Source organism: Calidris pugnax, unplaced genomic scaffold (genome assembly GCF_001431845.1).
Source record: "Calidris pugnax isolate Ruff unplaced genomic scaffold, ASM143184v1 scaffold1, whole genome shotgun sequence".
Lineage (NCBI taxonomy): Eukaryota > Metazoa > Chordata > Aves > Charadriiformes > Scolopacidae > Calidris > Calidris pugnax.
In genome coordinates, this window is record NW_015090800.1 from 11,376,927 (window position 1) to 11,391,054 (window position 14,128).

The following is a 14,128-nucleotide window of genomic DNA, read 5'->3' on the forward strand; positions in this document are numbered from 1 at the left end:
AAGGAAGCAGAAGGGGCTGCTGCCTGAAGGCATTCAGACATATCACTCTAGAACAATGATATTACATAGACAGGAAAACTGGGATCACAGCTGAATTTCAAAAGTAAGATGGGAAATACATAAATACACTGTAGACTCAGAAAAAAAAAAGAGATGAAGTCTAAATTTTTTTTTTATAAAAGGAAGCTATTCCAGTTTTCACTAGCAAGGTAACATGAGGTAAGCAAACAGATTCCACTCTGTCTTGTAAGAACAAGAACATTGAAACATATTAAATTTGACTGTACATGGGATTCAATCAGAAAATATAGCAAATATTTTGGTCTTGTGTCTGATTTTGTAGGAACTTAAGTTTACTAAGGAATTCAAAGCAGTTTTAAAAGGAATTCCAAACTATTTTACCAGGAATTTACATTGGAGAGGCAATCAGAAAGCTAGCCTAAAAGTTGCTCAGATAAAATTGACAAGTTTTCACTAGCAAGGTAACATAAGGTAAGCAAACAGATTCCACTCTGTCTTGTAAGAACAAGAACATTGAAACATATTAAATTTGACTGTACATGGGATTCAATCAGAAAATATAGCAAATATTTTGGTCTTGTGTCTGATTTTGTAGGAACTTAAGTTTACTAAGGAATTCAAAGCAGTTTTAAAAGGAATTCCAAACTATTTTACCAGGAATTTACATTGGAGAGGCAATCAGAAAGCTAGCCTAAAAGTTGCTCAGATAAAATTGACAAGATAAGCTCATCAATTAAATTTGCCTACTATTAAAGAAGTCTGAAAAGGAGATACCATTTCACTTTTCTTGCTCTGATACAGTAAGAAAAGCAATTTATCCTGTTATTTTGAAAGTTATGTGTTAACTAAGGTACAACCTTTTGGTTGAAGTAGGCATTTAACTGGAATCAAATTTTTAAATTTTTACTTACAGTGACAATGTAAAATTTTCTATAAGTTGGAGTGAACCACTAGTCTGTATTCGTAATACCCCTCCAAAAGCTATGGATGTGTTAAAATTCTTGTTTTCAGAAACTCGTTCACTGAGGCAAACATGAAATATGCCTGTCATTACTTAACAATTAGACCCAGTACTTGGGCTATATCTTGTGTAGTGATTTTGCATTAAATGTACCACAAAGAAGGTATGAATTAATGGCTTTTTCTTCTTTTTGACGTGGAAGTTCCTGTGGTTATTGCCAGAGATAAATTTAGCATAAATTCTTTAATAAGCATACATTTGTGGTATTTCTTTTGTCTTGATTTCTAGACTGAGAAATGACTTAACTGTTGGTTACCCTTTCAATTGTTGTCATATTTTTTAACAATTAAGCTTGTATCATAGGGAAATATTGACATTTGGGTATGGTTTAATAAACAAGTTCAGATCCATCCTTTTTTAGCAAAGCGCTGAAATGAAAATGACTTTAAGTCTGTATTTGATTTTCAATGATGTGAGGGGGTTTGAAACATACATAAGAGCTAAAGTGCTGAATAAGCTCTAGAGAAATGGCTGTATGAACTTCCTTCTTTGAATGAGCACTCTGTATGGATTGTCCTAGATGCTTGAGTAGTTAATGCAAAAGGTTTTAATTAAGAGGCTATGTGGTTCTGCTAAACTGAATAATTTGCATTGCGAATCTTGCTGCTGTTGATCAAATATTGCAAATGCATTATTAATACCAGAACAAATGAAGAGGTCCATATGCAAGGGTTTTGGCTAATTGCATAAAGTGTGTGCCAGAATTGAAGTCAGTGAAGGGTTTTTCTTGGTATTTAAGATTCAGTGGAAAAGTAAGAGGGGCAGCTATGCCAGGAATTAATGCTGATCTTGCCAAGTGCTTCTTTGAGTGACTTTATCCAACATGAGACTAAACAATGTATTAAATACACATATAGCAGTTAGGGAATCAAATGTCAAATAACAGCTTTCTGCTATTTGAGATGAAATCTGACACTTGATCTAGTGCATAGATAAAAGCAAACATCATAAAAACATTAGCATTTCTAATGTCTAACAGCTAATAAGGACACATATAAATTGAACTTCAGGAGAAACTGTATTTATTTGGGTTTGGTAGTAAAGGCTTTTTGCAGAGTTGTTTCCTGCTGAAATTTTGATCAATGATTTGCTTCCATCCACCTCATTAAAATTATCATTACTACTACAGTCCCTCTTAATGAAAAGGTTGAAAAATTATTAAATCCTCGGTGACCTGAGAACTAGCTGTAGAGGAGACCTGTTTGCTGAGTCTAAATTTAGTGTGTTTTAGAGGCTAAATCCTCCTAGACTCTCTGTGTGATTCATGGAGAAAGAAGGCAGAACCTCTCTCTCTGTTATTAAAGAGGTAACTTAAGAAGATTAACCTCCCTAAACTAAGGTTAGCCTTTATGAACAGTCCCTAACCTTTCTTAGTGTGGTAAAAAAGGGCAAAATTCTTTCAAAAACTGGCTTATTTTCAGAGAATTTCCTCAATGATTACTACCAAGGGCAATGGAGCACACACCAAATTCGTGTATCAGTTATTTGACTATGCAGTGATACCATTCCACAAGCCATAGCCTTCTTTCTTGCAGAGGTATATCAGTAACTGTGTCTATAGTCCTGGTTCCCTGAGCACTGGACCCTGCTGACCTGGCTAAAGCATATCTTAGCTCCTTTTCCAGGCTTCACTCCTTTTCCTGTGGATAAAGATTGAGGAATATGCTTAACTCTTCCGTGGATACAGGATTTGGACACGAATAAGGCATGTAGCCAGACCAAGGAACTTAAAAACTCTCAGATCTTGCTGTGTGAACATAGTCAAGATGACCAACATTTCTTTGCAAAGATTTGTAAGACTGTCACTGACACCACAGGCTGTGTGTGTCCACCACAGCTTTTCAGCATGCCTCTCCTGGGCTTGTAACATTAACATTCCTTTCAATCAGAGAGGAGCTAATGACTCATAGCTCCTACAGGTATGGAGTAGTTAAAGAACTGAGTGTCATACCATCTCTTGTAATTATGCTGATAGGTTTGACAGGCCTAGAAACTTTAATTAACATCTTAAAAGCAAACTTCCTGAAGTAAACAAAAAGCTGTGAATGAAAGGGAAATGGAAGAAGCAAAATGTAATTGCCTAGTGCCTTTATTTCCTCCTCTGGAAGGCAGCAGTTCCTCCATATATACCTTAGTTCTACAAAGCAATGAGATCCGATGACAGCTCTGATTACCCAAAATTATGTTCACTGTCTTATCCCGATTTTCTGATTATTATAAACCAACAGTCTTATGTTGCTCACTGTTGGGGATATTCCCAAGGACAACACTTTTTATAGCTGGGAAGTTGGGCAGAGTAGACCATAGAAAGGCCTTTTTTTTCTTCTAGTCCTAGCCATAGATGTAGCCTTGTGGTTGTGGACTACAGAGTTTCAACAAAAAGCAACTCAATTATTTCTAGCTTCATTTCCACCCACAACTCCAAAGGAATAGTCAGAAGCTTTGACCTTAAATCTGAACCAGGAGTTCCACCTCAACCTAAAGGTATTCTTTATATTTGGAGTCTCTAGTGAGATGCAGAATGATGGAAGAAAAAACTTCCTTCACAGCTATTTCCTGTGTAAGTTAAAGGAAAATATTTTCATTGAATATACTTTATATAAAGGAACCAGAGTATGAGAATGGAAGGCTTAAAATACAGTTTAAATTGACATTCTCTTCACAATAAAAGAAAAAAGTTCACTGTATTCTTACTTCTGCAAATGATATAGCATTCTTAAAAAGTCCCATGAAAAGGAGCAACATTTTTAACTTCCAATAACATGCTGCATTCTGCAGTACATTTGATTCAAGGATCTTAATTCATTTTACCAATGTTACTGGATTTACGTTTCTATAGTCCTGTATTTTAGATTAAACACTAACAAATAAGAGGGAGAAGGCTAAACCAGATTAAATCACTGCTTCATGAGTCAGAAGGACACCTATTACTTAGCATCCAAGGGCCACGTATCAACTTCATAAAATTCCTGTCGAATGTTGTGATTGCAGTCTGTTGATTGCAACAGTTCAAGACTTCCCTAAAACAGGGTGGTCATTCATTAGTAAAACCTTTCATAGTCTCTCATACGGAGCAAGGTAGACCATTATGGTGTCAACAGCTACATTAATTTCAAGTGAAAACTCAGAACATAAGAAAACAACAAAGAAAACTAAGACAGAAGGTCTTTACTGACAGCAGATAAAACTCAAGGTTGCAAAGGTAGAGATTTTTAAAATTTCAGAAACACATCTTGGTATTTTAAAGTAAGGATGATCTAGTTTAGGGAACATAGAGGTTTGAAACAGATTGTCCAACCTTAGACTAACAGAGATTGAAAAGAAAGAGCGTTATTGCTGATTAGCACATGACATGCCCCCTTACCTTGAGGGACCCAAAGAGTACACATAACAGTAAGTCTCATTGCTTGGCAGTAACAACCACTCTTGTGGTAAGCGAGTGTGATAGTTCTCTGAACAAGCTGCAAACATTTTTCCAGGAGAGGAATGACTGAGAAAATGCCTAAGAAACACGCATAGTAAAAAAAATCCTATGCTGCTCTAAGGACGCAGTATATTGTCTCATTTCTGATGCAAAAACAAAAGGAGGATGTGAAAGTCTTCCTTTACATTCCTTCCAACCATGTAGTGAAAGTATTGGTAGGACACTCAAATAGCCCCTTAAGTGTAACTCAGCTGCTGATAAATGTAGTGGATTTTGGTGTCCTAATGAACATGTGAATTCCTTTATGAGAGATTCCAGTATTTTTAATATTATGTTTAGCACCAGGATACTAAGTTAAAGAGCACCCTAGAGTAGATGCTTGTTAACAATAGCTAAAGTGTTAAATACAGAAAGGAAGGGTTCTTTAGTGATATACCCTGTATATATGAAAGAGGACTCCCAGTTTCAAAGGTAAATTTTAATAGAAAGTGCCAAGAAGATAGTGCAAATGTCTGCAGCTTGTGTGTTGAGGAAATTGGAATTTCATGTAAATTAAAGGCACAAAAACTAGGTTTTCCTAATTCTATTATTATTGCAAACAAGGAGAAAAACATTGAAAGCAATGACTCCACAAATAAAAATTAATAGGAATGGGGTGGTAAGATCAGAAAAACAAAAGTGATAGCTTAGAAGGCAAGAATTATTAGAATAAAATGAGAATGATAAAAGTAAAAAAACAACTAGACATCACAAAGAATATAAAACTAAATAAAAAAAACCCTTCAGTTTATTTCTTATCTTTACAGCCTAACCACCCCATATTTCCTTTTCTTAGTTATGTACTTGTTTCAAAAGGAAACTGAGGCCCTGAAGGACAGCTAACTTCAGACAAGTACATATTATTAATAAAAGTAAACACTAGCTTCAGAGGCCCTAAGAGCACAAATTCTTGCATGTTTTTAATAAATATATTAATGAATCAATTCAAAGCAAATATATTCCTAGCTAAAAGTTTAATTGACTTTATATTATTTGAGTAGCAAATAGCTGAAAATTAGAAATAGATTTCTATTATTTACGAGTTGTGTATTTCTTGATCTTGATAACACTTTTGAGAAGGTACCAAGATAAAAGGGTTACTTATCTAACTACTCCAGCTTTGCACAATCTAAAAAACAGCAAAGGAAAAATAATGTGATGTTCAGTTCCAAAGTGTAGGTCTTGCTCCAAGAAGTTATTTGAGTATGAATATATCCACATTAGTACAGACTAAATTTTATCTGTTGTGTGTATGGGTGTTGATCTATATTATCTCACCATGCATGAATTTTCCTTCACCTGTATTTAAATGATGAATCATGTGGATACTTGGATGTGGTAGCTTTCTGCTTGCTGCCTTCCAGCTTTTCCTTTTTCCAAACCAGATGTTGAAGCTTAGTGTGTTTTTAATATGATACAATGTGTACTTAAACTGTTTACGAGTAGTCTGACATAAGAGGTACATGCAGTTCTGCCTCATGAATATCTTGGGGCTACTATGTGCTTTCATTCATTAACTTTCAGTGGCAGGTCAGCAGAGAGCAGTAACATAGCAGGTGGAACAGCAGCAGCTGGAAAATGTTTAAAACTAACAACATATCTTAAAAGAAAGATTTGTCAGAAACTCAGGGAGGCTGAACACAGGCACTGCTCTATTCTTCACTGAGACTTCATGGTCACTGGAGACTTGGGCACCTCCAAGACAGAGGATACTAGTCATACTTGGCAGCCTGTTTTGATAATTTCTAAGGTGCTCAGAGCAAACTCCAATGGATTACATGGAAAAGTTTAGCAGTTGAATGAGAGAAAGGGTTCACTTACTGAAGTAAAAGCCTCTGTCTCCACACACAAACTGAAGAGCATCAACCAGCTCAGCACCACAGAGTGTTTCTGGACCAGCAGCAGCAGAACTGGTTAAGGTAAGCAAACACAGGCCAAGGTAGAAGAAATGAATGTAGGACACAGTGTGCATCTTCACCTGCCAAGGAAGTAAAAGCAGTGTCAGAATTTCCCAAGAGTCCTGCAATGACTCCTGCACCCTTGCAAGTTGAGAATGCATACGTATTGTAATTTGTTAGACAATAAGCACAGTATCAGGAAATGCCTCACCATAATTTTCCAACTGTCTACATATTGTCTACGTACATATTCACATATTTTGTGAATTCATTACTTCCTCTGGTGAATATTCTTGGTTCACATTCACACATATTTAGAGAACCATGTAGTAACTACGATTTATCGTTGTTCCTGTAAAAGAAGGACATGGAAGCATGCAATGGACGGGCAAAGGGAAGCCCAGAATAACTAGAGTGAGAAAGACTAGACAACTTTGTTGTTTTGTCTGAGACCAGATAGGCTAAGAGGGAATATGGCAGTTGCCTGCCAATGTACTGTGGGAGATGGAGGTGGCATGTGACAGAGAAGAGCTATTTAAACTAAAGAACAGCACTGGCACAGGAATAAATCACTTTGGAAGGAAATTTGGCCCAGTAGAAAAAAGGTTCATAATTTTCCATGGCTCTCCAGCAACCTTAAAAAGGGAAATACCAGGACAAAAAAAAAAGAAGTTTCAAGGTAGAGCTTACCAAAGTCACAGAAGAGTTAATGTGGGACCTTCCATGGTAGGGAACCACATTCAGTGACTCTTACAGTCCTCTGTTATTATCAAGGTAACATTTGGAAGCATTCAAGAAATTAAGGGGAACACTAGTGGGAGTCTTAAGGATTTGGACCTGATGGAAGTACCTATACTTTCTCTGACCTCCATTATATCCTCTTAGTCAGGTTTGGCTATGAGATACGCACAAAGGTGATAGTTCTTTTCGCATTTACATTTGGTTACAGGTCTTTTTCCTGGACTTATGACTAAAAAAAAGCCATTCCTCAATGGGTGCAAATTTGCACCATTCCGTTTATCCACTTCCTTTTATATCAGTTTCTATCAACCAAAGATCTTACCCATCGTGTCAAAGAAGATAACATTTTTGTAAAAAATACTGGGAAAAGCTATTTATATTTAGTAGCAGGACACTGAAGAACGTGCTTAATGTGTATTCTGAACTGATTTAGGTCACTTGCCAAAATTGCTAATTTTGAAAGGTGTAAATCTGCATTTAATTTCATTCTCTTTCAAGGTTAACCTTAGCATTGCAGTCAGGTAAGAAGTGACAGATCTTTCTTGCATGGACAGTTAAACTGCTTTATATTAGCAGACTAGTGCAAGGTAGTTGCAGTAAAATGATTAATCTTCCCTAAAGTTTTTTTCAGGGTTTCAGGGATCATTAAATCTTTTTTTTTTTTTTCAGTAAACTTTTGAAAAATGTATGAATTATCTATTTTCTGCTCATATGGGATCTCATCCAGTAGGGTATTGAGCCTTCTTTTGTCAATAATTTTTTAAAATTCCTATTTTCTTGGCAAGGGATCTTATCACTTTGCTGGATGAGTCCCCTATTTCAACTTAAGTCAAACCTGAGTAAGAGACAAACGTATAAATAAGTCAGAATTCATCCCCCTCTTTTTTTCCTGGTATTTCCAATGTGAAAATAATGAACAAATCTAAATCCCATGATACATCAAAAAAGAAAGAAAGAATAATTATTTTCCCATTCACAAGAGTATTTAGCCAACTTTGCCATGAAAAACCAGCAAGCTTTAATGCATGGCCATGACTTCAATGGCAGATAGAGAAAGATCAGACTATAAATGAGTGATGATAACACAAGGCATTATTTCCTGTAATGATTTTGTATCTTAACACCAATTTCTTTTTTCCCTGGCCAAAATTTTGCATTTTTAAGGTAAATGTGATGCACCTGCATTTTAAGATGGTTCCCAGTTCTGAGAAGGCACGCAGAGAGCTGTTTAGTACACCGCCTCAGAAGGCTGACATTACAAATTCAGAAACATTATGTATTTAACAGTTTGTTCTTGTATAACATTTGGGCCAGAAATGAACATAAATCTTAGCCATTTTACAATTTTTTATTTTTCAAGACTTTTCAGCTGGGTTGCATTTTCAGATAAATATCAGCACTGAACTACAACAAAACAGATTATCTACTGTTTTTCCTTTAGTGGAAGCCAAAAAGGCTGCACAGTATAAACCACAGAGAATTTCTAACTTTATCTCCAAATTTAAAAAGAGCTTTCAAACAACTAAAAACTTTGGGGAAATGAAAACAGACTCACATGTTTCTAGGGCCCAATGAATTATTTGTTAAATGAAGTCCTGTTTCATCAAAACTAATTCCAAATCATAGTTTAAAACTTGAGCTTTACTTTGTCATTTTAATTAAACAGAACATTAGTTGATTCAATATGTTTGTGATAAAATCAAAGTTCCCGTTTACATCTGAGGGGAATATTCTTAAGAAAATACAAAGTTGTAATCCAATATTGCTTCAGGTTCTTTACAAAGAGGCAGGGTGCTTACAATGTCCCCAGTTTGACTAGAAAGTTGAGAGTTTAAAAGAAAATGCATTGGCATGTGGGTGGGGTTTATTGAAGCATCTAATTACATTTGGAAATTGAATACAGGTTCAGGATGAGCCTGGTTAAGCACTTCTTTTAGTTGCATAGAATGACTGACAATATTTTCACAGCTGGAATTTCCTCTTTTTCCAGTAAAATAACCAGCTTTTGCTGCATTCCTCTTTTAATGGTCCAGAAGAGTGGCACCACAGAGGAATGCCATATATGACCACTCTACACCTCTTTTACTTAATTCTTCTGTATAAGACTTCTTCATCTAACAAACTATAAGTTGGCACAAGTTGTGCATAAGAATTCTTCACATGCTTGCTCATTTTAATAACATATAACAGCATCTATAATAATTATAAATATCTTGAAGGGGGCAACAATCTTATGGATAGTATATACTATAGAAAAAATGAAAACAAATTACATTTTGCTACATAGAGGTTGGACCTGATTACAGAGCCTTAGTAGAAGAATGTCATTAGTATGTAATAACAGTATTCATTAGTAATTATTATATAAATAAAACGTATATATACCCAAGAATGAGTCAAGGTTTAAATACTGCTAACTTTGATTAAAGAATCTGGGCTACATCCTAATGTAAATCAATAGGTTCCATTGATTCCAAGGAAGCTTGGCAGGATGCACCAGCTGAGGAACTAGCACATTACTTTTATGCCTCTTAGTGTCTTGCTCAATACTTTAAAAAAAAAAAAAATCAGCTTCATCTTTCAAGTATATTGGAAAGGGTGCCCATTTATACATTAAGAGTATTGTTTAATCTATGGCAATTACAGACCTGCTATTTTGAATCCCATTTAGAAATGAGATAAGTGTGATTTAAGTGTAAGACACTAAAAAAATAATTAGGCCCCTAACAATTAAGAGAGAAGAATTCTATCAACTGGATAAGTGTCCTTGCAACATATTAAAGAAAAGAAGTTCTTGAAGGATATAAATTTGCTGATAATGGAAAGTTGAACTAGGGCCAATTGACAGAAACAGAGGTCAATGCACCTACTGAAGCCAAATTTACTTAGAGACAGTTTATATTAATGTGTAGAAATTATAGAGTCATAACATGAAACTTCACATGCAAACTTTCCTGAAACAACCCTCCCTGCAAGGGAAAACTTGGAGATGAACATGTAGGGGAATTTCCATTTTCCTTATGTACAATTGCTTAAGCTATACAAATATGCAAGGTCAGCAAGAGTTGCAGCTGGTTTTTAACGTAGAAAACAAACTGAACTTCACATTTACTTTTAATTTATGAAAGCAAAAAACAAGTAAATGCTACAATGCTGCCAGAAAATTACTGCAGTGACAACATCCCTTAAAAGTTTCCCTGTGAAAGCATGAACATTTTATCTATGATTGTGTATAATAAAACTGCAGAAACTTAACATGTGAATAATACCTTTTTCCTATAAAACCCTGCACCTGCAGAAAATAGCTAAAAGTTCCTGGTTTTAGAAGCATTAATTAACAATAGAGACAATGATGTAATTGGACCCTTTAATAATGACATAACTGAAATATTGCAAAGTTCTCTGAATAGAAGTGAAATTTAAGACATGTATCTGCAATAGTTTATCCTTACAGTTATCTATGTAATTGCAACTATTACATACAGCCATTTTCCAGATCACATAAAATTGCATGTTCAGCAATTTATAAATAATTCTCAGTTCTAAAACAATGTTATTGAAAAGTGCACAATACTCTTCAAACCAGAAGCAGACAATACACAGCAAAATAAAACTAAAAAAAAAAATATTTGAAATAGTAATAAAGATTTACCTTCAAGAAATCACAAAAGCAGCACTTAACTAATTGTGTTGAAAGACTGTTGATTTTTTCCATTGCTTCTTAAAAGTGCAAAGTCTGGAAATGAATTTGTTAGCAGTAATGATGAGAAAAAAGAAATCCAGAGAGATGTGAGATGTTGAGAGCAATGTCACATTTCAATATTGAGGACTTTATTCCATTGCGCAGGCTCTATCTGCTCTGATTTTAGCAGTGACAGTGAGATTTAGCAAACAGAAGAGGGATTTAGAGAAAATCCTCACATTTATCTACATTACACAGACACTGTAGACAGGAAACAGCTGGGGGAGCATTTGCCTTCTCTCTCTCTCCCTCTTCTGGCAAAGTTACCGAGTAAGGACTTTTTTGGGCACGGTGACAAATAACATCATACCTTTGCATTTTAAAACTAGAGCACAGAAGCATATTTTTTTCCCTTTAAAAGAATGTGAATTAGTGACTGAGGGGTTAGCAGACAAAAAAGCTTGTGCTGCTATGAAAAATAAGAAAATGTATTCTGGTTAACTTGCAGATAGCTATGTGTGCGTTTGTGTTTGTGTGTGTGTGTGTGTGTGTCTGCATTTCAAATACATGAAAACTTATATACTTAAGGGCACTGTTAGTATATATGCATACCTTTGCATATATGTACATGTTTTATTTATGCATAGAGGCACAGGTATTTTATTTATACAGTCTAGCAAGCTCGGCAGTCGGTTATCTACTTTTTTCTTAACGCATCTTTACGTTATTAAACTTGGCACGCCTATATGCTGAGTAACAATTAAAGCCTCCAACTCTCTGTGCTATTAACCCTAAAATAGCAGTTTGTAATTTGCTAAAAATAACAGAATTGTTGAGCACTACGTGTAAATAGGGCAAAATAGGTTTGTGATCCTTTAGCAACCACACAGGAGAAGTTGTATCATTTCCTAGAATTTACAGTACTATGAATATAGTAACACAAGTAGACCAGTCTGGGGGGCTTCCATGACATTTATCTTAAATGTCCTGCTGTAATTATAAAGTGATTTTCCTCCTTCTTCTGTAGTAATCTTCATAATTACTCTTGATAACAATTTAAATAACACTGGGAAAGAGAGAATTCAACTTCTTTAGTTCTGCAATACCTAACTTTTGCCTTTTTATTTTTCCTCAATTATGAGTATATTATAAATAACACCAGCTGGCCAGCAACATGCTCTCACGGGTTATGATGTCATTCAAATCCCTCAACTGTGCTAGTGGCTTGCAATGTGCTCCAAGCCAGCTGTTTTTCTATTTATAATGTATGCTTGCATTTCAATACTTAGCTATTGAGAATGAAGTTGTGATGCTGTTTTATAGATACAATTTGTACTTGTTACCCTCTGACTTTGGAAGATGGCATTTAAAAGTAGAGGATTAAACAAGACTGCAGCTCCAGAGGCCAAATACATGTCACAAACAATGCACGATTTCCATAAAAGCTGTTTCAGAACATTGCATTTTGTTTCTGTCCCCTTCCACTCAAGTGAGAGTTGCATGCTGAGGTGCTAGCTGTACTTTATTATTGAAAATAACAATTGAGATCATGTTGTCCCTGGTCCATTCTCAGTTTTCAGATCCACCTTGAACTATGTGGTGCTTGCCAGGCAGAAAGGACACGTTTAGTTATTTGTATCCTCTGTGAATGGCTAATACTCAGCTCCGTGCAATTTTAAACGGTGTATGGTTAGCTGAGCTGATTAGTCTTTGGAAGGGATTTCTTCTAATGTAGCATAATGGCAGAGTCACAGGGGGCTTTGAGGTAAGTTTTTGGGGTAAGTTTGTTTAGTTGAGGTAATACCCACATTTCAAGTATTCTAATACACGTTTGTACTGCAGGTACTGTATGTTAATAATCTGGTCTGTTTTATTCTTCTTTCTGCATTTCAGATGTCACTGAACCGTGGCACCACTGTACACATAGCTTGACGTAGCCTGCTGTAACTCGTAGCACACGTGTCACTTATTTCACCAGCCTAATAGAAGAATGTGGCAAGACAAATTATCAAAGCTCTGATAATCTTTGCTTTTTGACTTTTACAGTACTACAGATGGGTGCACATACTTCTGCCTTTTTCTTCTTAAATAACAGAAGGAATCCAATCGTTCATCACTTTCCCACTGCCTGAGCTGCAAACCGTCATTTCACTCCTCACTGCTTCTTTCTCCTAGGTTCCACCAGACCTCTCTTGGTCATGAAAGCAGCATGCAGTAGAAGATGCGACTTTTGGCTTTCAGAGGAGACAGAAAATTTTGTGGTACCTCTACACAACTGCTAATCCTGTTTCCTTTCGTGGAGCCATGTTGAAGTCCTATCCTCATTCCACCCAACCCACCTAAGTTTTTGATGCACTTCTTTATTTTAGCTCTTGTTTTAAAGTAGTGTTTTGAAAAGGCTGGAAAACAGGATAGATTCCAGAAAGGTTTTTGGTAGTGATTTTTAGATTTACAGTTACTGCAGTGGTTTTTCTCACTAATAAGTAATTCCCTTTTTTTTTTTTCCTAGAAAATTAAACATTCCTCAGAACATATTGATCTGGAAATCACTACTTTCCTAAAATATAGCTTCTATTCTGGTGATAATATTCTAGTCAGTATAGCATTCTGCTAACTAATGGAGATTTGTTCATTTCTCCTTTGTTCAATATAGTACCTTTAACTTAAAAAACTATTTAGGATAAAGTACTGTATGATTACTATTTTATGATTGAATGTTTATGCAGTTATATAAATGTACCTGTAAACTACAGAGTGTATATTAGTTATCAAAATACAAAGGAGGTCTAGGTCAAAAACAATTTTTTAATTGGAATGTGCATAGCTATTCTACATTTAAAGGTAGTAGCATATATATCTTTGTTTGGCTTCTTAAGTTTAATCTGTAGTGATATAATAGCCACAAAGATATATGAAAACTGTGAGAGAGATAATCAGATATTTAAGAATTCATGTGTTCTGATCCTCATCTTTTGCACTTTAATACTCCTATGATACCATTAACATGCTGTAGAACTCGTGTCAGTTTTTCAGGGAAGATCTCCATTTTATAGAAGACAGCAAACCTACAACTAATCAATTATCCTAAATAATATATTGCCCCTCCTTAAATCCTTCCTTAAAAGGTAGGAACATTGCCACAATGCCTGAAAAAACCTGAACTATAGTAAAGCAACTGGTATGTCATCCTCTTATAATTTCTTCTATATTGGATCACTGTTACCTATATGCAGTTATTTGTTACCTGTAATTGTTTATTTTCTTACATGGGGATTGAATTTTCTGGAACCAAGGATAATAGA

General features: G+C 35.3%; 1 protein-coding gene across 1 annotated transcript in view; it reads right to left on the reverse strand.

Moving 5' to 3' along the window:
* IGF1 (insulin like growth factor 1) overlaps positions 1-11,105 on the reverse strand; it is a 50,040-nt gene extending 38,935 nt beyond the window's left edge. Inside the window, exons 1-2 of the mRNA XM_014937504.1 lie at positions 10,797-11,105; positions 6,327-6,483 (exon numbers count right to left, since the gene is read on the reverse strand). Of these exons, the coding sequence (XP_014792990.1) occupies positions 6,327-6,483; positions 10,797-10,859 (220 nt within the window). The 5' untranslated portion in view covers positions 10,860-11,105. The remainder of the gene's footprint in view (positions 1-6,326; positions 6,484-10,796) is intronic.
* Between the last annotated feature and the right edge of the window lie 3,023 nt (positions 11,106-14,128).